Here is a 23,509-nt window from a genome sequence, read left to right as displayed (position 1 = left end):
GGCCACATGCGTGGTATTAGAATTTAAATTAAAAAAGAAAAATCATTCCTGCCAAGAGAAGATCAGGACATGGTTTCCATACACTAATGAATAATTTGTTGCTGGAACACGATGATTGCGTGTTTAGAACTGTGATATCAATTCTTTTTTAAAATTTATTTTTAATATTAATACATTACAATGATTTAAAAATATAAAAAAAATAATTTCAACAAAAAAAATTAAATTTTAACTACCTCTATTTTAACCGCAATCTAAAAGACACAAAATATCTTCAGATTGTGACCTCCACTTGAGCTTAAGATCAATCTTTCTACCTCTCTTTGTCATCTATTGAGAATTGGCTAGTTTTTGATAGTTTTATCTTTTATTTCGGTTTAATTTGAGATTTTGAAGAAAAAAGAAATATTTTGAATTTATGATTACTAATTTAGATGGAAGTCTAAACCTGATAAAAAAAATAATTTGATTTTAATAGAGAAAATTAATTCGAGGATATCATAGAAAAATTATATATAAAAAAATAATATAAATTAATGCACAGCGTCCGACCACATAAAATCAAGATTTGGGAGGTTTATGTAAGCAGATTGAAGCTAGATTATTGGAGGACATTAAAAAAATGTTATTATGTGATTACAATTATAATAGTTAATTAATTTTCCGACAGCTGAACGTGCCATCATAAGCCATGTTTGATCATGGATAATTTTCCTCGTGAAGCTTTTTTTAAAGCAATTATCAGTTTATTTAAGAACATAATGATGGAATCACGAGAGTGGACAGTTGATTACTATTTAGGAAGAAATCCTGAAAAAGAAATCCATTACTGTTATGTAATTTAATTTAATGATATTTATTGGGGTGATTCTATAAATATTTAAATAAATTATATGTTATCATCCAAATTTTAACATCATATTAAAAAATATAAATATTTAAATGAAACTTTAATATATAATTTATTTATTTTATCTTTATTTGATCACCGGGATACACAACCTGGTTAAATGATAATAAGAGTAATTTTGAAAATCTATTGACTATATATAACTTACTCTCTAATTAACGATGAAGGCAAATCATTAACGAGAAATATTTTATAGCTCAGAAAATAAACATCCACCGCCAATAATGTCAGAGATATTTATGTCACCTTTCACCTTTGTTGACGTTTTGATTCTGTTTGTGATGGCTATGGAAAGCTGCCAGAAACTGAATTATTCATTTATTCTTCAGAGTGTTCGTGGCCTTTGTAACTTTAAATGGTAGCCACTTCTTGCTCGATCGTTATTCTCTGGAATACTATCACATAAAAATTGACCATGTGATGCCCTCTTGCATTGCCCTACTTCCCCTTCGTCACACCAGCAAAGTGATGCCAGCTTATTCCACACTCGACGTCTCGATCCATCAAGGGTCACTCCTTTTATTGGATGAGTCTCAAGAATTTGGTGCTTCATAATGCCTTTAGAACCAGGAGGCTGATGAAATTGGGAGGGCTCGATTGATTGGGAGAAGGAAGAAATCCAAGAATGAATGAGTAATGTTTGGCATATCTCTGTCACTGGTCAATTTCTGAGGTCCCAAGAAGGTTTATCTTCATTGAAACAGTGGCCATAAGTCCCTTGCGAAATGATTTGCTGGAAAATGAAATGAGCTCAGTTTCTAGCAAGTTTGACAGTAACGTTTTCTTTCTTCTTGAAAGCATTGCGTTGAGCTTCAATGTATAAAAATCTGAGTCATGCCATGCCACCCCCGTCGGACACCGTTTTGACAATAATTGATTTTTAAAAAATATATTTTTATTGATATAAAAAATAATTATTTTTAATGATTTTAATGTGATGATATAAAAAAATTTTAAAAAATTATTATTATATATTTTTAAATAAAAAATATTTTTTAAAATTACTTTACACCACAACACAACACGTAGCTTTCTTTTTATTTTTAATTGAATTGCAATTAGCACTCAAACTTGACCTATCTACTTGTCGTTGACAATTTTGTTTTGTATGCCTAACTTAAATACTTGTTATTTTATTAGATGAATGAACTTGTTTTTGTATTATCATTTCCAAAGATGATGATAAATAAATTTCTTATGAATTTAATTCATCACTTTGAGTTAGGATGATTTACTAAATTTTATGTATAATAAAATTAATATTTTTTTAGTGATTTTTATGATTTTAATGTACTGATATTAAAAAATTATTTTAATATATTTTCAAATAAAAAATATGTTATACCATAATACCAAACAACACATAACTTTCTTTTTATTTTTAATTTAATTACAATTAGTACTATCAAATTTGAACTAACCACTTATCAATGACAATTTTGTTTTGTATGCCTAATTTGCATAGTTGATAATGAACTTGTTTTTTATATTATCATTCAGAATGAAATTCAAGAAAAGACTCCAATAAATAAACTTATCATGAATACATCATTAATTTAATTCATCACTTTGAGTTAGGATGATTGATTTGCTAAATTATATGTATAACAATTGATTAAAAATTCCTCTCATCGAGTTACAGTTATATATAATCTCAAAAAAACAAAAAAGTCCTCATGCGAAATAGTCTCTAGAGTCAACTTTGAAAGGGGAAAGTATATAGTTTGTTTTTGCTTGATAAGAAAAAGAATATTGTTAATTTGTGCAAGTCTTGCAGGATTTTAGTTATATAGCATATATAAGGTGTGTTATGTGACCCTGAAATGTCCAAAATCCCTTTAAAAAGCTTGAAAGAAGGGTTTGATGATTACCACTGAAATGGTTAATTAAGACATGGAGAGAACGCCATATTTGACTAACGGCTAGCTCACCTCTTTTGACAGATGAGGATGATCGGACTCACGAAACACATTCTAAATACCCAAAAAAGTTAGCCCTAATTATATGGCTTTCCTTCGAACTGTACCAGCTTGCCAATCTGTACATGTTTTCTGCATTGGATTGCCATGAGAATCATGACTAGGAAAGGGAAGAGCTAGCATTTGTTAAGTTTGAATGAAGAGAAAAAAAGTAGACCAGCTATGGTCGAGGATGAAGGCAGCATTTGGCTGCCATTTCACCGTTAATCATGCAGCAATCTATCCCATGTTACGAAATGACTATATATGACCCTTCAATTTTCAATGAGTTAATTATAATTTGATTCCACTGTTTAATGAAATAATTGTTGACCATTTTTTATAAAGTAATTATAAACGACTCTCTAATTTTCCTTCGTACTTATGAATTATTAAATTCATACTTATGAACTATTAAAGTGATCCACTCTAAAAATTATAACCTTTATATTTATGAGATCTTAAAGTGATTCACTTTAAGAATATAACATTTATATTTATGAATTCTTTAAGTGGTTCACTTTAAAGATATAACATTCATCAACTCTTAAAGTGTTTCACTTGTAACTATCTATAATATAATAAGTATGTGTAACATATAACCATTAAAGCTTGATGAAAGTTTTGATTATAACTAATGTTATTTGGTCCCCATACTCACTAACTCAATTATCTTAAGTTTTATACCATTTATATAGAGTGAGTAGAGTTTGGAAGTGCCAAATATATATATAAAGAGAGCAGCAAATACATGAGGAACATCAATGGCTGGAGGTATTGTTTCCTTGTTATTAAGACTTACAATTCTATTATAAACATATTTATTCCGCATCAAAGAATCAAAAATTAAGTTTTACATTTGGTATCAGAGCCACAATTTATCTCTGCCTTGGTTTATTAAATTGCTCTATTTATTTTTGTTTATGGCCTAAAGACAACCAATAAAAAAAAATGCAACTTCATCCATAAATAAAACACTATATATCATCGTAAATTCCATTTTTATAGTCTTCGGAATAAAAACGTATTTTAGCCACAGTTATAATAGTCTCATTAATACATGCTACTCGAAAAGGAATTGGATGCTTCTCGACTTTCAAATCCAACCTCCCCAACAATCTTCAAAACCACATTCATTGGTAATTCCTCCATCAATCACCAGCTTTCAAGATCGATTGTCACTCTTACTACATGCATGGACAATGCCAGCACGTCTTCGTTCATCATTGCTCATAAGAGTAGATAAACATGCTGGTCAACTTCCTGCAGATCATCTTCATAACAATTCTCATTTCCTGAGAACTTTAGAGGATCCATAACTTGCTTCTCGCGCTTGTAATTGTCATTATCCTCGTATTTCTACTCTAAAATTAAGGTGCGATTTAAACAATCAGATGTGAACAGATAAAGGCTTGTTATTTTCTTTATATCACCCCAAGAACCATTGATAAGTCTCCTGAGAGAAAGAAAAGGAGCCTCGTGTAACTGAAGATATCTCTTTCAGCTTTTGTTTCGCAACATCCCACCGACTTGTAATTTCTCATTCAGAATTATACCAACCCTTACTGACTTCATTCTATATTCAAAACCATGACTAACTTAACTATATTAGATTTTACTCTTGTTTAATTTAGCAGGTCATCAATTACCTGCCTGTTCAAGCTCTAAAAGCCGTTCATTTCCCAATCAGTTCACATTTACTAAAACATATTGGAAATAAAGAAAACCAAATATGCATACAAGTAGATGAGGTTCTTAGCAGATATTTCGCCAGTCCATCAAAAAAGCGCAACTTATTTACACTAAGACCTCCAAAAGAGCAGTTCATCATCACCGATCCATCATCCAAACTACACATTTAAGTAAACTGCACATTTCGAAATGTAGTATTAAGCTGACAGAGAACAGTAATACCAAGCATTTTTCAAAGAAATGATCATGCAACCAACAAGACGCATGGAACATCTCATCTATCCTTTCAAGAAGCTGCTTCCATATCTGCAAGACACAGAAAAGATTACTAGAATTTAGCCTTAACGCAAGCAAAGGAATACTGAAATCAACTTTCTTATAAATACATCATGTTCTTATATTTTTGTCCATTAGATATGAGGGTATGTAATCTTGAATAGAGAAAGAAAGTAGTATTCGGAACTTTGATTCTATTAAGTAGTATTCGGAACTTTGATTCTATTAAGTAGTATTCGGAACTTTGATTCTATTAAGTAGTATTCGGAACTTTGATTCTATTACACTCATGGAATTGCAATTTTAACCTCCAAGATGGTTTCCATAATTGATTCATGCAGCGGTATCAGAATCCTCCTGTTGGTCTCGTGATAATGAGCTAACCCATTACACCCCAACAAGGGAATCGATAAAACCATGGAACTTTGAAGTGCTTCCCAGCATAACTGGTATTCTGGAAGCGGTAAGAACATAAAGAACTTGAGAAAGGATGTTGTAGTTAAGACATTGAGAAGAATAGTCATTGAAGCAGATGCATATATCATGACGGAACACCATACAACCACACGAGAAATGAATCTAATGTTAGCATGAGATGCTAACTTAGAACAAGTTGATTTACTGGTTTTTCAGGAGTTTAAATGAGTTCGGACACTACATTTTGCTGACAGCCACTTTGATGTTTGTGAATAAGCTCGTATGTATTTAAACCCAGCAAGTAACAGGCTGGGTGATAATATCACCATCACCAGGTAATTGTTAAGAAACATATGAACGCAAAATCCTAAGCTATTACGTAAAGCCTTGAAATATGATTTATATTATTTTCTAACATTAAACTACAAGGAAAAATAGTTCCCAACCAAATAAGCCCATAGAATCTCTCTTGATATTTACCAGCAGTCTTTGGGCCACCACAACTATCTTCCTCTGCAATCATTTGCCTCTCTTGTTCGCTATTCATTTATGTGGTCCGTTAGAGATGGTGGTAAAAAGAAACAAGCTAAAGAAACTAACAGGGACAAAAAAAAGAAGAACAAGCCAACAATCATAAAGATGACTATAAAAATGTGTTTTGATAATTCGAGCACACAACAATATTAGGTTCTAAGGCAGAATTATATATTAAATGACAATTATTCCACATAGACAAACTCTCTATGCAGTCTAGAGAATAATAAATGCTCTGAAACAAACACAAATCTCTCTTTTAAACTTAATATATGATAAACACACCCATTAAAGGAAATATTAGATGAGCAAACTCTCTTAGATGGCAACTTTTTCCTAGGCATGCTAACTACATTGACCATTCCCGATAGTGTCCTCACTTGGAAAAGAAAACTGCTATTGGTGATAGTAATAGGATTAGATCCTTCCAGTACAAGCTAAAATCAACAACACCTATAGAATATGCACGTCAGGTCTTGGTATGCCAAAGGTACCTTTTGGCTTTAGCTACAGTCACTCAGATTTGAAATTACCATCAATGCTTCACCATCACTTAATAGAAAACCACCGAGTTGCATAAACAAGCTGAACCCACCCACCCTCCCACCCCCAAGCACCCCTCCTAAGCTAAACATGAAAGATGTACCCCTGTCATGTGTATCACAACCAAAATTCAATTTCAAATGAGAACACTATATCAAGCCTTGAATGCTACTAACTTTTCCATCTATGTTAAAAATGAAAGACAGAACGTCTTAATCCATGGAATTATCAAATGCTTTTCATTTTCATCCAATGCCTGGTCAAGTTTCTTATGTCTTCCAAGTGATTATTATTGACACAAGCTAATATGACGAGATATAAGTTCAAAGACCAATATTCTTTTAGCTAATCGCCCTCAATCAACCCAAAAAGTGAATGCATTGACAGGGATACATGCCACAAGTACCAAGTTTTCATTTTGAGAATGTAGTTGGAATTTTCAGTGTTGCAAATTGAAGAAGAAAAAATCACATATAAAACAGTTCTCAAACACTAGCAGTATTTATCACCGTTAAAGAGAACATGCAAGTTGATTAAAACTAAAAGGCAGACTGGTGACGTTGAATTCCAAGAAGTTTATGAAGTAAATTTAAAGGTCAAAAGTTTGATGGTATTTGAACAAGAACCCTAAAGTTGCATCATTGAACTAAGCAACTAAGACTTGAAACATGGAATGTTCCCTAAGTTGACACTTTATGAATTTATTTGGTGAACAGACTGAAGGCCTGGAATAGCACAAGGGAAAAGGCGTTTGAAATTAGGATAACTACAGCAATGAAAGAGGCAGAGCAAAAGAAAAGGGAACATATGAAACATGCCTTTAACACAACACCACTCATTAAAATAACAAATAGGCTCCTACTGAGTTGTGTGAAAAATAAAACATGCTGAACCTTACCTCAATGGAAATGACAAAGATGCAGAAGCAATTGTATTTACTCGAAGCGCACTAAATTAAAAAAGACACGGAATCTAAGGTTGTCTTCTTCTTTATTAGTTCTCATCAAAATAAAACAGCCAAATTGGCAGAAACGGAAGTTCACAGCATTGACAAGTAGACCATTGTACATGGTGCAAGTAGTGTGATGTTGTAAGCAAACATCAAAATTCTATAACTGTTCGTAGTTTGATATTATTCCTTAATCATCTGTTGAAACAATAAATGTGAAAGAGTTACTAAACTGGTCATAGTTTGATGTTACTCCTTAATCATCTGTTGAAACAATAAATGCAGAAGCATAACGTTCCTCAAGTTGATTCTTTCTTGAAGTTTGAAAAGAAATCTCCCAAGTTCATTGTTAAATATAAAAAATCCTCTAAAAACACGTTACATGTATTTTCTTTTAGTGCACCATCCTGTATATAAATCATCACAATCGATGTTGCTGAATCAAGCTGTTCTGGAATGGTAATCAGGTATGGGTTGACACAAAGGAAAAGTATTAATATCCAAGAAAGACCCCAAAAAAACTAATAGTAACAACAAAAAAGTCTTTCACACCAATATCATTTATCACTGATCAGAAGTCATCCCTAGCGTGGTCCTAAACACCCAAATCAAAATCATTACCATTAAGAGGAAAAAAAGCTCTGACCTAATAGTTATTCAGTGGCCATATTTAAAGGAAATTTCACTATTCAATGCACTCTCATAGTTATCTGCACTATCAATCTTGCATGAGATTGCCTTTATAATCATAAAGATGACAATTTGGAGCTAAAATGGAAACAAGCTTTGACAGAAGAATCACATACAATGATCTAAACCTAAACGGAAAGAAACTACAGTGAAGAAACTAATGGCATAAACTCAAGATATATTTCTTCTGCTAACAATCATAAAGATGATCATACTGATAAACCATGTAATTACCAGCTCAAAGCACCATTCGGCTTACAACACTAGAATTAACCAATGATCTCAACTAATGAAAAGACCATTAGCCTTAATGACATTAATCAATCCAAGAGAATCATAAGCCAATTAAGCATAACAAAACAACAAACAAACTCAAACCTGATTGTTTACCATCCATGTCGTGCTCTTCCTGCTCCTCCTCCATCACCGTACACAACGTCGTCCCACCGTCCCTCTCTGACTCCTCACCAGCGCCACCATCTTTCTCATCAGGAAACCTCACAACAATAACAGGGCAAACGCAATGATGAACACAATAATCACTAACACTCCCTAACCTCCCTTTACTACTCTTCCTTGAAGCACCAAACCCTCTACTCCCCATTACCACAGCACTCAACCCCAACCTCTCAACCTCCAAACAAAGCCTTTCTTTCATATCATGATCCTTCACAATATGAATTTTAAAGGGTATGTTTGCATCAACAAGAGGCTGGGCTATATCATTAGCTTTGGTGCTTGTAAACAGATTAAAATCCTCTTCAATCTTTTGCTGATTCTCTTCATTTTGATCATCTAGATTGTAATTCTCTTTAATTGGCAACGACCCCCAATCAGCACCATAAAGAACATTTGTGGGGCTAACATGGACTAAGATCACTGCATCACCAGCACGTAAGTAGTTTTGAACAGCCCATTTGACAGCAAAAGCACTTTCATCACTGAGATCAACAGCAATTCCTATTCTTCTTTGAGCACAAGTTGTTGGAGTGGTGACATGTAAACGTGGGGAAGGGGGTTGGACTTGAACCACCACGGCTGATTCTGTTGGGGGGTTTTTCTTAGGTGATGGTGAAGATGCCATAGCTGCTGCTAAACAGGAAAAACAAGACACAAAAGCGAATAAACAAGTGATCTGGCTTCTGGGCTTCTGTTTTTGTGGAGTTTGAGAAGGGAATATTTGGTAGAAGAAGCAAACTGTGATGGAAAGATTGGTACTTTGGCTCTTTTTGGAGATGGAGAGAAGAAAGAGGAAAGGAAGGTTCTTTGATTTTGGATGAGAAAGGACAAGAGAGGTGTTGGGATGACAAGGGCAGAGGTGGCCCTACTTTGGTTTGGAAGAAGTAAAGAGGTTTTGATCCACAGTATACTCTTTGGATGCTTCTGGATTGGATTCGGGTAAATATGTATTTTTGACCTTATAGATTTATCAATGTTTCACTAATGTCCTCATGGTTTAATTTCTCTCAATGTTATCCTTATAGTCTTTAAAATGGGTCTTAATTTTTCTCTTTATTTTTTTCTTTTTGGATTTGTATGTCCAATTTTATTAAATATTTTACAAGATGAGACTGATCTTGAGATCTCATTCTTTTTACTAACACATTGTAAATTTACTATTAATTAATAGCCCTTTGATAGTAAATAATTATCAAAAAGGTGGTTTGTTTCATAATTGCATTTTTTTTCTTTTTTCTCTCTCTCAAATCTCCAATAATGTTATTTGAATAGCACTTAGGTTTTCTTTGTTGCGATGCTTTTGTTTCAATTAGAAGCGCAAATGTCATATTGCCATGTCATCTTGCTGCCTAACATAGGCAAAGTTTTTATTGTATACAAGGGGTTACGGATGTCATCTTATGGAATTTGTGGCTATACATGTAGAAATTCAACGTTCTGAGTCCTGAATATGTAGATTTCATGATGAACCTTTCCACTCCAACAAGCTGTAAGTTCTTCATGGGTGTGTAAGAGGAAACCTTTCCCATAAGAATCTCTTGCTCTTCATTCATATTTGGGAGAAGAAGCAAACTGTGTTGGAAAGATTGCTGTTCATGGCTATTTGTGGAGATGGAGAGAAGAAAGAGGAAAGGAAGGTTCTATGAGTTTGGATGTGAAGGACAAGGGAAGCGTTGGGATGACAAGGGCAGAGGTGGCCGTACTTTGGTTTGGAAGAAATATAACATTGATAAAGAGATTTATCAATGTTTCACTAATGTCTTCATAGTCTTTAAAATGAGTCTCAATTTTTCTCGTTATTTTTTTCTTTTTGGATTATTATGTCCAATTTTATTAAATATCTAACAAGATGAGACATTTATATATATTATAATTAATAGCCCTTTGATTATTAATTAATAGCCCTTTGATAGTAAATAATTATCAAAAAGGTGGTTTTTTTTTTTCATAATTGCATTTTTTTTCTTTTCTCTCTCTCTCAAATCTCCAATAATGTTATAATATACATAGAAAAAATAAAAAATAAACTCAGAAAAATAGGCTATTTAATGGTTAGGATAATATTGTAAATAATGTTTTCGGTTAAAATTTGAAGAAATCACTTTTGGTTTGAGATAATTTCACTCCAAAAAAGAATAAGCAATCATTTGATATTTACTCTTGTCACCAAATATTGGAAAGTTACAATCTATTTATAATAGATAAAATAAAAATAATGTGAGTTTTGTATTTAATTTGTGGATAGTATTTATTTTTATGATTCAATCAGTTTTTTAAAAAAATTAAAAATTAAAATGCTAATAAATCAGGTTATGTGGGAATGCATATATACTTGTTATTTAAAACACACCTACAAGAATCACATTTTTTTTTTAATTCAATCCAATCAATTAGGTCAAATAAATAATTTTTTTCATCTTTTTATTGCTTGCTAGTACCCAAACTAAATAAATTTTTTAAAGAAATAGAATTATTATGATGCAAAAAATGACAACATAAAAAACTAAAGCATAAAATAATAATTCATCATGCATGAATTGTAATATTATTATAAAATAATTTTTTAAATAAAACCAGGAAATACAATCTCTAAACATGGATATGAACATAAATAATAAATAATAAATAACAAAAATATTAAGTGTGTGATGGGATGAGATAAGCTATCATCCAACTAATAAAACCAAATCAATTTTATCCATAATTGGGTTTAAATAAAAGTGTTTATTTAGTTTCCTAATTTAAATTCTGTTTGAATCCTAATAAGACGTCGTCGTTTAGAAAACTAGACCAAGTGCAGTGTCGCTCGTTCAGTTCAAGCAACGGTCAAATATTTTTTGAATTCTCTGAATTTCTCTTCCACTATATAAATCCAGTCTCTCTCTCACTCACTCTCTCTAATCTCAACATTTTTCAATTTCTGCAAACGAAAAACTCTCTCTCTCTCTCTCTCTCTCTCACTCTCTCTAAATCTCAACATTTTTCAATTTCTTCGAACGAAAAACTCTCTCTTCCTCTCTCTCTCTCTTTCTCAAGAAACAACAATTTTGTTTTAGCCATTCAAATTCTCTGTATAAAGTTTGATTTTTCGTGTGATCATAGCAAATTTCAAATTAGCTCAAAGGGAGAGTGTTCATGACACTCAAATTCTCTGTAAGTACCCATCTCTCCCTCTCTCGCTATAATTATACAATCTGTTCTCAAAAGTGTCTTTAACATCTTGTGATTTTATGATTTGTTTTGATCATATTATAGTGATTTGCATGTAAACTTTGTCTCGTTTCCCTCTTTGATTTCTTGAATTTATTAAGGGAGTGGAGAATTTTCAAAGTTGATGTTTTTTCGATCTTTAGTGATCATAGCGAATTTCAGATTCGCTCATAGGGAGCGAATTTCAGATTCGCGCATAGGGAGAGTGTTCATGACACTCAAATTCTCGGTATGTACCCATCTCTCCCTCTCTCGGTATAATTATACAATCTGTTCTCAAAGGGAGAGTGTCTTTAACATCTTGTGATTTTATGATTTGTTTTGATCATATTTTAATGATTTGCATGTATACTTTGTCTCGTTTCACTGTTTGATTTCTTGAACTTATTAAGGAAGTAGAGAATTTTCAAATTTCATGTTTTTTCGATCTTTTACATTTCAAGGTACTTATATTCTTTCAATTAATTCTTACTTTAAAAGAATTAGGATTATAAGAACAAGAAACCCTTTAATTGGTTAGATTTTAATTTCACTTTCTATTTAATGGGGTTTAAATTTTTTAAATCAGTTTCTCATTATCTTGCAAAAAAAATAGTTGTTTTTTTCTATAATTTGAATTTCTGTTTATGTTTGTGTTGTTAACCTCTGTGTCCATAGCAAATGAATTCTCTAAGTATCGTATGTTTGAGCTTTCTGCTGCCAGATTGTGTTACCTATTTGCTATCAACGAAATTGTTTGCTTGCTAATTATGTCAATTGGGAGTTGGAAATTGAAATGCTAAAAAAATTAACCTTTCCCAATTTTATTTATTTTAAGTTGAAAATGAGAACGTGCATTGCGTATCTTTCCCTAGAAAATGATCTTAAAAAATGGAACTCAATGAAACATGATTTCTTTCTTTTTCATGGTTTGTTCACGATTATTTGAGGTGGTTTTTGGTGTAATGAATAATTTATGTTCACTTTACATTTAAAATGGTGGTGTGGCTTATATCTATATATAAACTTTTGTTTTTGGAAATTATGAATCCTGGATTTGCTCATCTTGTAGTATCTACTCTCAGTTTGCTATATGGAAAACACAGTTTTTTGCTTTTCAGTTCATAAATTTTAGTCTAGTCGTGTCTGCTTTAGAGTAAATTGTGGAACTCTGATAATATGAAGAGGCAGTTCTACAGGATAGTAGAGGCAACAGTTGCTCTTGCAAATTATGACTCGTTGATCGGTACATGTTAATTCTTCAACAATCCACTTCTAGGTTGCTTGTTGGGTATATCATATTTCTTATGGTATTCAATCCATAAAGTATATCACCGATGAGTCAGTTTCACCACATTTTGATCCAGTCTCCTGGTTAAGGTGCTAATAGACAGTTCAAAAGTTTCACCAAGTCATAGTATAGAATTGTAATATCTTTTATATTTGTACACCAGCAGTTTCTAATTTTCTCGATAATTTGACTCCGGATTTTTTTCCCTTTTAGTGAATTATTCTTGAATTACTTTTGTTATATTTTTCTTGCCCAGTTTACACAGTGCTTCAGGATGTCAGCATTTTCATTGTTGGCAAAGATGAGCATGATGAACTTGCTGTAAGTTAAATCATTATCTTTTTTCTATACTTGTTTGTGCAAGGATGCTAGTTTCTGCTTGATACTGTGATCATCTTGAGGTTGAATGCTATCCAGTTTGTGAGGCTCTTGGCTACATCTTTTAGTTTAAGACGCTATCTGAGTGTCAGTTTCTTCTTTGTTGACATAAAATTTCTGACATGCTCTGATGTCTGCTTAGCCTGTCATCAATCACAGCCTACCATTACCTACCAGTAGTAATCTTTTTTTTGGCGAATCAGTAAAATGAAATGATTGGTTCCATTCTTGCACTGAAAAAAAATTAAAATGGTATAAATGAAACCTTGGTTTCCCCTGTTGACGGTGAGATCTCTTTTGGCTGTGTATGTCATCTGTGATGTAAGTGGTTGATGAAATAGCAATTGATAGGCTTTCTTTGTTGCCATGCTTTTGTTTCACTTGGAAGCGTAAATGCCATATTGCCATGTCATCTTGCTGCCCAATACAAGTACAGTTTTTATTGTATATAAGGGGTTACAGATGTTTTTTCCTGCTTGCAACAAGCAACTGATTTAGGGATTGTTGGAAATTTGTAATACACATTCTTGACATTTAGTAACTAATGCTACTAGTGGAAGTTTCTCGAGGCCAAATCTCTAGTGAGATTTGGGTAAGAAGAGAAATCCGTATATGCTTGTAACTGAAGCACTTGTACCCGGGTATTATTCATCCTATGTTCTTATTGACATTATTACAAACCAGTAATGCCAAATGAGAACTATCAAAGCTATTGATCTCAATTTTGAAACTACTCTTTGGCGTTTCTTTTAATTTAGTGACTTGTTTTCTCTTTAATGCTCGCAAGAGTAATACTTGCAGAGGCTGCAGAGCTGTCTACATATTGGGACAGTATCTGTGCACCAAGTACCCCTTCCTCTGAAGGTTCCATGGACCGTTTGGGTGTTGTCGAAAGAGAATCTGTTCAACCTATTTAAAATATACATTTGAATTGCTTGTTTCCTAGATTTGTGGTCCGTACGAGTCCTTAACTTTTCCATCTACATATTGCATGTAATTAGGTCGTTAGTTTTTGAAACATGAAGGCTCCCTGCTTGCATTATTATATAGTACTGCGCCTAAACTCTAGGAAGCTTTGAAGGCCTTATGATATTCTGCCTTTCATAGAGAAGAACTGTGTGGTTATCTTAGCAGTGGAAGGACCCATTGGTTGGCAAGGAAAGGTTCCATCAACACATTTTAGGTAGACCATTGGTTCCTTTGTGAATTCCATGATGTTTGTCTCATCATTTCCCAACATCATTTTCTTATATGCTTATGATACTTTGATTTTTTTTTCCCAGCGGTGGTGGTTTTATATCATTGGAGAATTTGTTGTTCTTCGAGAGGAATTTAGAAGTACCTTGTTTTGCAACCGTAGTCAATGCTCTGTCGCTTTCTCAGTAGTCTTTCTAGATGTTTTTTTTTTAGCTGACATGGAACCTTGGACCATTATATTACATTTTGATTTTATTGAACTCAACTGTATTTAAGATTAGCTTATTAAGGTTGCTCTATCTCAAGGAATTTGTGGTTATACTTGCAGAAATTCAACGGTCTGAGTCATGAATATGTATATTTCATGATGAACCTTTCCACTCCAACAATCTGTAAGTTCTTCATGGGGGTGTAAGAGAAAACTTTCCCCGTAAGAATCTCTTGGTCTTCATTCATAGTGTCAGTTAGTGGTTCAAAACTTATTTATCTTTTGTCTACATGTATATTGATAGGTCTTTGGCAATGAGACAAAATTCAGAACCTTGGAAAAGGTTAATGGGCAGAAGGTAATTGTTTCTTGGTGTTTTATTCCACACATTTTGCTTTCATCTTGGAATTTATCTCATTGTATTATCTTCACCTAATCACGCTAATAATGCTGATGAAGTTTCTGTAAAGATTCTAATTTGACCAAGGCATTGGAGACATATATGTGGATTATGTTATTACACAAAGTGCAAATGTTGCTGGCAGAAATTCAACGGTCTGAGTCATGAATATGTATATTTCATGATGAACCTTTCCACTCCAACAATCTGTAAGTTCTTCATGGGGGTGTAAGAGAAAACTTTCCCCGTAAGAATCTCTTGGTCTTCATTCATAGTGTCAGTTAGTGGTTCAAAACTTATTTACCTTTTATCTACATGTATATTGATAGGTCTTTGGCAATGAGACAAAATTCAGAACCTTGGAAAAGGTTAATGGGCAGAAGGTAATTGTTTCTTGGTGTTTTATTCCACACATTTTGCTTTCATCTTGGAATTTATCTCATTGTATTATCTTCACCTAATCACGCTAATAATGCTGATGAAGTTTCTGTAAAGATTCTAATTTGACATATATGTGGATTGTGTTATTACACAAAGTGCAAATGTTGCTGTAGGCTCTGAATATGGGTGGCAAAACTTATACCTGTAAAGAAGCTAGTTGATGCTAATGACCAAGGTATGCTCTCTTGTTCGATCAAATCATTTCAATGTTCAAACTGACAAAATTATTTTGAAATGCTAACTTCAGTATGAATTATTTCATAATATTTGAAGTAGTTAGTTGATGCTTATATTTTAGTTGTGCCCTTCCATCCCAAATAGAAATCTAAGTCCTTTCTTCTTTGGTGATTTGAAATGTACAGAAAGATAGCATTTTCTTAGCTCTTATACATTCAGTGTTGTAGTCTGCTGTTAGCTTCAATATTCTTGCAGTCTTTAGGTTATGACAATTGCATTGAATGAGCTAATGTCCAGCCCATAAGCCTCTTTGGTTTCAAATAGTTGGTCTTGGTTGACTTGATTTCCATGTATTCAGAATCTGTTTGAAATTTGTTCTTTGTAAAAAATGTAGTAGCAGGATCTTCGTTTAGCTTTTAGTTTCTGAAACTCCACCATTTATCTTTGAACTAAAATGGTTTCTTAGATTTCCCATGCACTCACCGTTTGCGATGGAGTTATGGAAACTAATTGTGGAACTTGAATACTGCTGCTACTGTTAGCTATAGAGAGTGTAACGGATGGGTTGTATATTTAATTGGCCGGGTCGGGGCCTTCGTTCTTCAACCAAGCCAACTGTTTGAAACTGGTCTGTAGTTTGGGCTATATTTTTCAAGTATGTTGAGCCATTGAAGACTGATCACTAACTTGAAAGATGAAGATCTTTTCTAGCTGAGCAGACAAAGGAATAGAAAGGTGAACTTGGATGCTCAAAATATAGCCCAACTACAAGGGTTATGAGTTGGATGTTGCATTTTTCCTTGAGATGTATGGTTTGTTTTACTTCTTTGCTAATTGCGCATCTCAATTCTTCATGCTTCCTTTCTTGCAGCTTTACTGAAGCAGTGTTCTCTGATCTTTGCTTTGCTTGTCTCTGTTTATATTTAGGAAAGTATAAGCAATGTGTTGATGATTTTTGTGCTTACTGGACTTGAAAAGTCTTTCTACACTTCACTACTTTCAAATACATTTTAGGTTAATTTGGGTTTTCAAAACAAAACCAGATTTATATACCTCTTCCCTAACTATTTTTCTTTTTTCTTTTTTCATTTTGATTGTAATAAGATATAAATTTAATTGTTTTGAAACATCAAAAGAACTTCCATCAAATATTTTAAAAAATAAAAAATACTCTTAAAATGATTATGAAACCCCCTTAAATTAGAAACTAAATAATTAAAATAATAAAATAAATATTAAAAAAATAATGCTTCAATTCTTTAAATATTTGAAGGTGAGCAAAAATTAGTAGATGAATTAAATGATTTGTGCTTTAAATCTTTCAAAGTTTGAAGGTCGGCAAGATTCACTATTCAACCTTAGGTTTTTTTTTTTTCTATATACTTGGTGAGTGCTTGCAAAAAACAATTTCTATTATTTCTTTTCATAATTTTTTTTAAAAGCTTAGTTTGTAGAATCCCCATTTAATTTGAATGAAAATTATTAAAATAAAAAGTTATATTATTAATACCTTAAGACTCTTGAAGGTAGTGTAAACCAAAAAGAAAGTAAAAAATATTTATTAACATGTTAGTGAGTGTATTAGTTATATCTCATATTTTGCCTTCAAAATAAACATTAAGGTATTGAGATTTTTTGAATGAAATGTGAAATAATAGTTATTGGTAAAGAATTAGAGATATATATTTTTTTTCTTTTATTTTCTTTAAAAAAAGTTGAGAATTTTGCTTCAAACTCGAACTATGACTTTTATGCTTTATATTTAAAAAAAAATTTCATTTAAACATTATATTTATAGGTAGATTAAATAAATTGGAATATGAACTTAAAATCATAAATTTGCATTTGAGCCACAACTCCAGTCATTGAAAAATTGACATATAATGTTAATTCCAACTTCATCATCACTGACCCACAACTTCAATCTTCAAAGATATTTCTTGAAATTTTTAGTAGTTTGTTCTTTGTTTTCTTTTAGCTTTTAAATCTTGGTTTTTCCCTCCAATATTAATGATGGTCCTTAAAGGAGTTGTTGATATAAAATAAAGAATCTTGGTTTTTCCCTTGAATATTTACTTAAATAGTTATTATCATCATGAATTCCTATTTTATAGGTTTAATTATTAAAATAAAGAATTAAATGGTTAATACTTAAATTTTAAGATTTTGAAAGGTAGTATAAAAATAAAAAAGAAAGTAATAAGACATAAATTTAAGGTTAATTTGGGTTATCAAATCAAGATTTCACAAGTCCTTTTCTTTCATTTTGATTGTAATTAGATATAAATTTAATTGTTTTGAAACAACAAAAGAATTTCCATCAAATTATTAAAAAAATAAAATTCATTATTATTTGTTTTGTTATCTATAACTCCAAGCATAAAAAATACTCTTAAAATAATTATGAAACCCCCCTAAATTAGAAACTAAATAATCAAAATAATAAAATAAAAATTAAATAATGCCTCAAATCTTTAAATATTTTTAAGGTGAGCAAAAAATAGTAGATGAATTAAATGATTAATGCCTTAGATCTTTCAAAGTTTGAAGGTTGACAAGATTCACAACTAAATCTTAAGTTTTTGAATATACTTAGTGAGTGGGGGGCAGGGGAATATTTTCTATTATTTATTTTTTATAATTTTTTTATTTTTATAAAAAAGTAGTTTGTAAAGCTTAAGGTGATTTGTGAAGTTTGTTATATCTAATGAGTATAACTAAATCACATCTCGAATCTACAAACAAAAAATGAATCATTTGATATTAATTAAATTTGTAATATGATGAATTAAATTATCTTTAGAAGTCAATATTCATTCCATCCGAACAAAACCAGATTTATATATCTCTTCCCTAACTAATTTTTATTTTTGAAAAAAATTTATAGAATCCCCAATTAATTTGAATTAAAATTATCAAAATAAAGAATTACATGTTAGTGAAGGTAATATAAAAATAAAAAAGAAAGTACAAAATATTCTTGAACGTGTTAGTGAGTTTGTTTTTTATATCCCACATTTTGCCTCCAAAATAAACATTAAATTCAATAAGACTTTGAGATTTTTTGGATGAAATGCGGAATAATATAGTTACTAGTAAAGAATTAGAGATATTTTCTCCCCTTTTATTTTTTTCATTTGCTTTCTTTAAAAGGAAATGAAAAATTTACTTCAAACTCGATGTATGACTTTCATGCATTTAAAATCTATTGTTTTAATTAAAATATTATTTTGTTTAAACATTATATTTATAGATACAACAAATGTATTGGAATATAAATTTTAAATTTTAAATTTTCATCGACCCACAACTCCAATCACTAAAAAATTTACATATAATGTTAGTTTCAGCTTCATCATCATTGACCCACAACTCCAATCATCAAAATATTCCTAGAAATTTTTTAGTAGTTTGTTCTTTGTTTTCTTTAGCTTTCTAAAAGTTGTTGGAAAAATCAAATAATGGTTAAAGGGTAGAAATATTTTATGCTCAAAATTAAAGGTATGAAAAATATAGGGACATCTCGTGAACTCGTATGCTCATGTGATGAAGAGAATCTTTAGCTCAAATAAAGAATACAAAATGGTTCAAGCTATCATGAGGCTAATTCTTTAAGAATGTCTTTTATTACGAGAAATCATTTCAAGAGTGAAATTAGTTTTTAAAAGAACTTGAGTAACAATTATGATAAATTGAAACTAACATTAAAGCGTTATAGTCCAATCCTAGCTATGTTGATTACACTTTACCTCGAGTTAGATGAAAAAACTTTCAACATAAAAAAATAAATGCGCAAGCTTCTATAATATGTTTTTAGACATAGAAAAAAATATAATTGCAAACATAAAACCTATACATACCTGTAACTTAATAAATTAAAAATAATATGTAATAATAAATGCAAAAAAAAAAAGACATTGACAATAACTAAAAACTAAAATGAAAAATTGACATATAGATGTGTACAAGAACGGAGCCATGATTATTTTTTACCTTGGACTATTAAATAAATATATATATTTTTTTAGGATAAATTATTAACTCATGTACATGAATTTGAATTTTTAAAGTTAACAGTAAGGTTTTAATTTAAATACACTACCTAAAATATTAAAAAATAAATTTGAAAGTATATAAAATTAAAGTGAAAGTAAAAATAAATTCACTATTAAAGTTATATCCTTTTATATTTTGTGGAATATAATTCATCTATAATCGAATATTAATCAATATTGTAACAACCCCTCAACGGGAATAAAATAACAATCTCATGTTAACTAAAAAACAAAATAATTAATTTTTTCCCCACTTTCAATTCCTCCTTCCTTTACTTGATTTTTCCTTAGATTAGTATTTTATATGTTGGACTTTGTAAGTTTACAATATTATTTTCTCACTTTTCTTATTTTTTTTCTTGGATATTTTTGTATTTTTCCTTTACTTTTCTCTCTTTCTCTCTCATCTTTTCTTTTTCTTTTTCTTTTCTTTTCTGCTTCTATCCAATTGATAATATATGAAAGGAAGGAAGAAGTGATTTGTCTTATTTTTTAATTTAATGAGTTGTTTTACTTTTATTTGATGTTTTTTTTCCAGCACTACCAAACTCTATTCATCCTAAAAAATTTACTAGATTTTATTCAATATATTTTAAGATGCTTCATAACATTTTATAGCTCAATTTGATGGACTAATTGAAAATTACACCCGATAATGTAAAACTAGTTAAATTGTGATTTTTATCAAATTTCTGAATTTCTTCAAAAAATTTAAAATTTTAACCCAAGCTAAAGTATCATATTAGAAGGCTTCACATAAAATTTTAGAATTTTTTAATACCTAAATTGAGAATTACAATTTTTCTTTACATAAAACTAGTTAAAAAATAGTGATAAAATCTTGACCTAGACTAGAGCCCGCCCGAGTCTATACATGCCTCCGCCCATGGATGTGTATCAAGATACACAATCTCACAATATAGGCAGTCAGCTTGGTTGTGTTGAATAACTTTGTATTTTAGAATCAATTTTTTAATTAAATTGGATAATAAAAAAAAACAAAGAAAATAAGACGGATTTGGCTAATCTTTTTCAATTGCAAAACAAATGTTAAGGCATATTTAATGTATTTTCTAAGAAAAAAATTATTCATGAACTTAAAATTTAACACATATTGGATGATATTTTTTATAAAAATATTAAGACGATAACATATTCTATCAACTTGGATGTGATGCAAATCATGAGAATGTGATAACTCTATAAAAAAATAAATTAAAAAATTATAATATTTAATTCTCAATTAACTTAATATTGAATGATGAAATTAAAATAAACAAATATTTAACTAAAAAAAAAACATGAATCAATTAAGATTAACTTGTTCAATCCATGATTTAAGTCATGCATTGTAAGGGATTCAACAACTTTTTATTTCAAAAAATATATTTCATTTAATATTATACTAATTAGATGCTTGAGGTTTATTTTATATCAAACAATAATATTAAAAAAAAAAATTAAGGTGGTGAGTGGAACGAAAATAAAAAATTGACCTATAGTATAAAAAGATTAAAAACAAAAAAATAACTTTTTTTTCATAACAAATAAAAAGAAGACCTTTAAAAACACATGTTAGATGGGCAATACCCTATATTTTGATTGGGAGAGCTTTATGCTTCATGCATCCGCGTTTCATTCCATACATATAATGTATTTGATAGAGGGGGCATAATGAAATATGTACTTTCTATGTTTAAAAAGATTAATGATTTGTCATTAAAAAAAGAGATTCTTGTTCTAAGAGTTCAACTATTCATTATTGTGATGAACCAAATCATTAATTTTTACAAGTGACATTTTTCCTATAAAATGTATTTTTAGATAATAAGATTTTTTTTTAAATATATTTGGATATGCTAACTTGAAGAAATAAATAAGAATATCTTTTTACAAGCAAACCAAATGAATTAATTTTACAAAAATTAATTGGGTATTTTATTTAATAAACTTTCAATGGGATATTCTATGGCTTTAAATTAATTTTATAAAGATTGCATATCATTTATATTAACATTAAGAGAACTACTAATTCAAATGTTATATCTTTTTAAGATTACATGTCAAGACTTGAGTATGAATATGTAACTATTTAGTTCTAATCAATTTAACCACTTGTATGAGAGAGAAGGTGGCTTGTCCTTTTTAAATTTTAAAAACCTTAAAATATAGATAAGATATAAACTATTTTAGGGTTACTTGACTAAAATAGTCCTGAAAGTCCTTTTAAAATAAAAATTAAAAATTAAAAATAATAAAATAAAGATTAAATAATAATGCTTTAAATTTTAAAATCAATAAGGTTAGCAACAAATTAGTAGAAGAACTGAATGATTAACGCCATAAATCTTTTAAAATTTGAAAGGTGGCAAAATTCATCATTAAACCTTAAATATATATATATATATATATATATATATAGTTTGGGTAGCGTAAGGTGATTTGTAAAGTTCGTTTTATATAACAAGCAACTAAATCACATCTCACCCCTACAAATTAAGAATCCTTTGATGGAAGTTAGATCATCCTTGGAAAATATTTTGAACTACTTATAAACACATCTTATGTTCACATTAAATTTTATTTTCCTTTGATAATGACATAGTTTTCAATTACATGGTAATGTGATATAAATTAAAGAAAAAATTCAGAAGTCAACATGAAATTATTGAATGAATGCAATGTATATATTTTTTCCTATTAGGGTCCAAGCACATTTTGTTTTATTTTTTAAAAAAATCCCATTTTAATTAGAATTTAAATGGTTAAAATAAAATAAAAAATTAAATGAGTTATACCTTCAACTTTTAAGATTCTCGAAAGTGTTAGTGAGTTAGTTACTTTGCCTCTAAAAGGGAACACCAAGTTCAAGCAGAAATTGAAAAAGAATTTAAAAAATAAAATTCCTTGCATGATTCTCAATTCCTTTTAATTATATATTTTTTGTAAAAGCAAAAGAAATAAAAGAAAATAACTAGTTTTCTAGGAGCGCCCACAGTTCATTCCATCTACTTTGACGTACTTGTACTAATCTATAATCACACATTGAACTAGTTTTTTTGTAAATTATGAATCCTGGATTTGCTCATCATATAGCATCTACTCTCAGTTTGCTACGTGGGAAATACAGTTTTTTGCTATTCAGTTCATAATAGTCTATTCATGTCTGCTTTAAAGCAAATTGTGTAACTCTGATAGTATGAAGAGGCAATTCTTCCAGATAGTATTGGCAAAGGTTGCTCTTGCAAATTATGACTTATTGATCAGAATACGTTTATTCTTCAACAATCCACTTCTAGGTTGCTTGTTGGGTATATCATATTTCTTATAATATTTAATCCATAAAATATATCACGGATGAGTCCGCTTCGCCATAATTTTTCCAGTCTCTTGGTTAAGGTGCTAATAGGCAGTTCAAAAGTTTCACCAAGGAAAGCAGAACTAATTAAAATGCCAAATTGAAGATGTTACATGCCAAAAAAAAAGTATTTTATCACTATTCAGACAGCGTTTCAGTTGTATCAGAAACCTTCCCTTGTATGGTTTTATTACTTCAGGGAGAAAAGTGGATCCCAAGAAGTTAAGCTGCAGTGTTCGCATGGACTCTTTCTTGTTCTTCTACTTTCTGTAATAGCCTAGAATTGTTTATAGTTATATAACAGCAGTTTCTAATTTTTTCGATAATGACTCAGGATTTTTTTCACGTTTAGTGAAATGTACATGAATTACTTTTGTTATATTTTTC

The 23,509-nt window shown here is 30.4% G+C and overlaps 1 protein-coding gene and 1 long non-coding RNA gene across 6 annotated transcripts; both read right to left on the bottom strand.

Moving 5' to 3' along the window:
* Nucleotides 1-4,546: 4,546 nt before the first annotated feature.
* Nucleotides 4,547-9,279, bottom strand: LOC105138810 (uncharacterized). 5 transcript variants are annotated; one of them, XR_844861.1, is made up of 3 exons: nt 8,348-9,279; nt 5,734-5,809; nt 4,547-4,866 (listed from the first exon to the last, which is right to left on the bottom strand). XR_844861.1 is itself a non-coding variant. In XM_011045030.1 (3 exons), the coding sequence occupies exons 1-2, from the start codon at nt 9,051-9,053 to the stop codon at nt 5,773-5,775; spliced, it is 726 nt and encodes a 241-aa protein (XP_011043332.1). In that variant the 5' UTR covers nt 9,054-9,279; the 3' UTR covers nt 4,547-4,866; nt 5,734-5,772. The 5 variants fall into 5 exon arrangements, 4 of the variants coding, with proteins under 4 accessions (XP_011043332.1, XP_011043334.1, XP_011043333.1 ...); XM_011045030.1 differs by having other exon boundaries at nt 5,734-5,792; XM_011045032.1 differs by having other exon boundaries at nt 5,734-5,792; nt 8,360-9,279.
* Nucleotides 9,280-14,609: 5,330 nt separating this feature from the next.
* LOC105138808 (uncharacterized) lies at nt 14,610-15,026 on the bottom strand. The gene is made up of 2 exons (XR_844859.1): nt 14,988-15,026; nt 14,610-14,894 (listed from the first exon to the last, which is right to left on the bottom strand). It is a non-coding gene; the product is annotated as an uncharacterized LOC105138808 (long non-coding RNA).
* Between the last annotated feature and the right edge of the window lie 8,483 nt (nt 15,027-23,509).

Source organism: Populus euphratica, unplaced genomic scaffold (genome assembly GCF_000495115.2).
Source record: "Populus euphratica unplaced genomic scaffold, PopEup_1.0 scaffold159.1, whole genome shotgun sequence".
Classification (NCBI taxonomy): Eukaryota; Viridiplantae; Streptophyta; class Magnoliopsida; order Malpighiales; family Salicaceae; genus Populus; species Populus euphratica.
Note: the sequence above shows the minus strand (reverse complement) of the source record. Positions and strands in the feature narration are given on the sequence as shown.

What these genes read in the sequence shown, in the direction of transcription:
- LOC105138810 (XM_011045030.1), bottom strand. Translation starts at nt 9,053, where the DNA reads ATGGCATCTTCACCATCACCTAAGAAAAACCCCCCAACAGAATCAGCC. An exon ending in CATGGATGGTAAACAATCAG is followed by an intron (nt 5,793 to 8,347) that starts GTTTGAGTTTGT and finishes ATAAATGAATAG; the next exon opens with CGAACAAGAGAGGCAAATGA.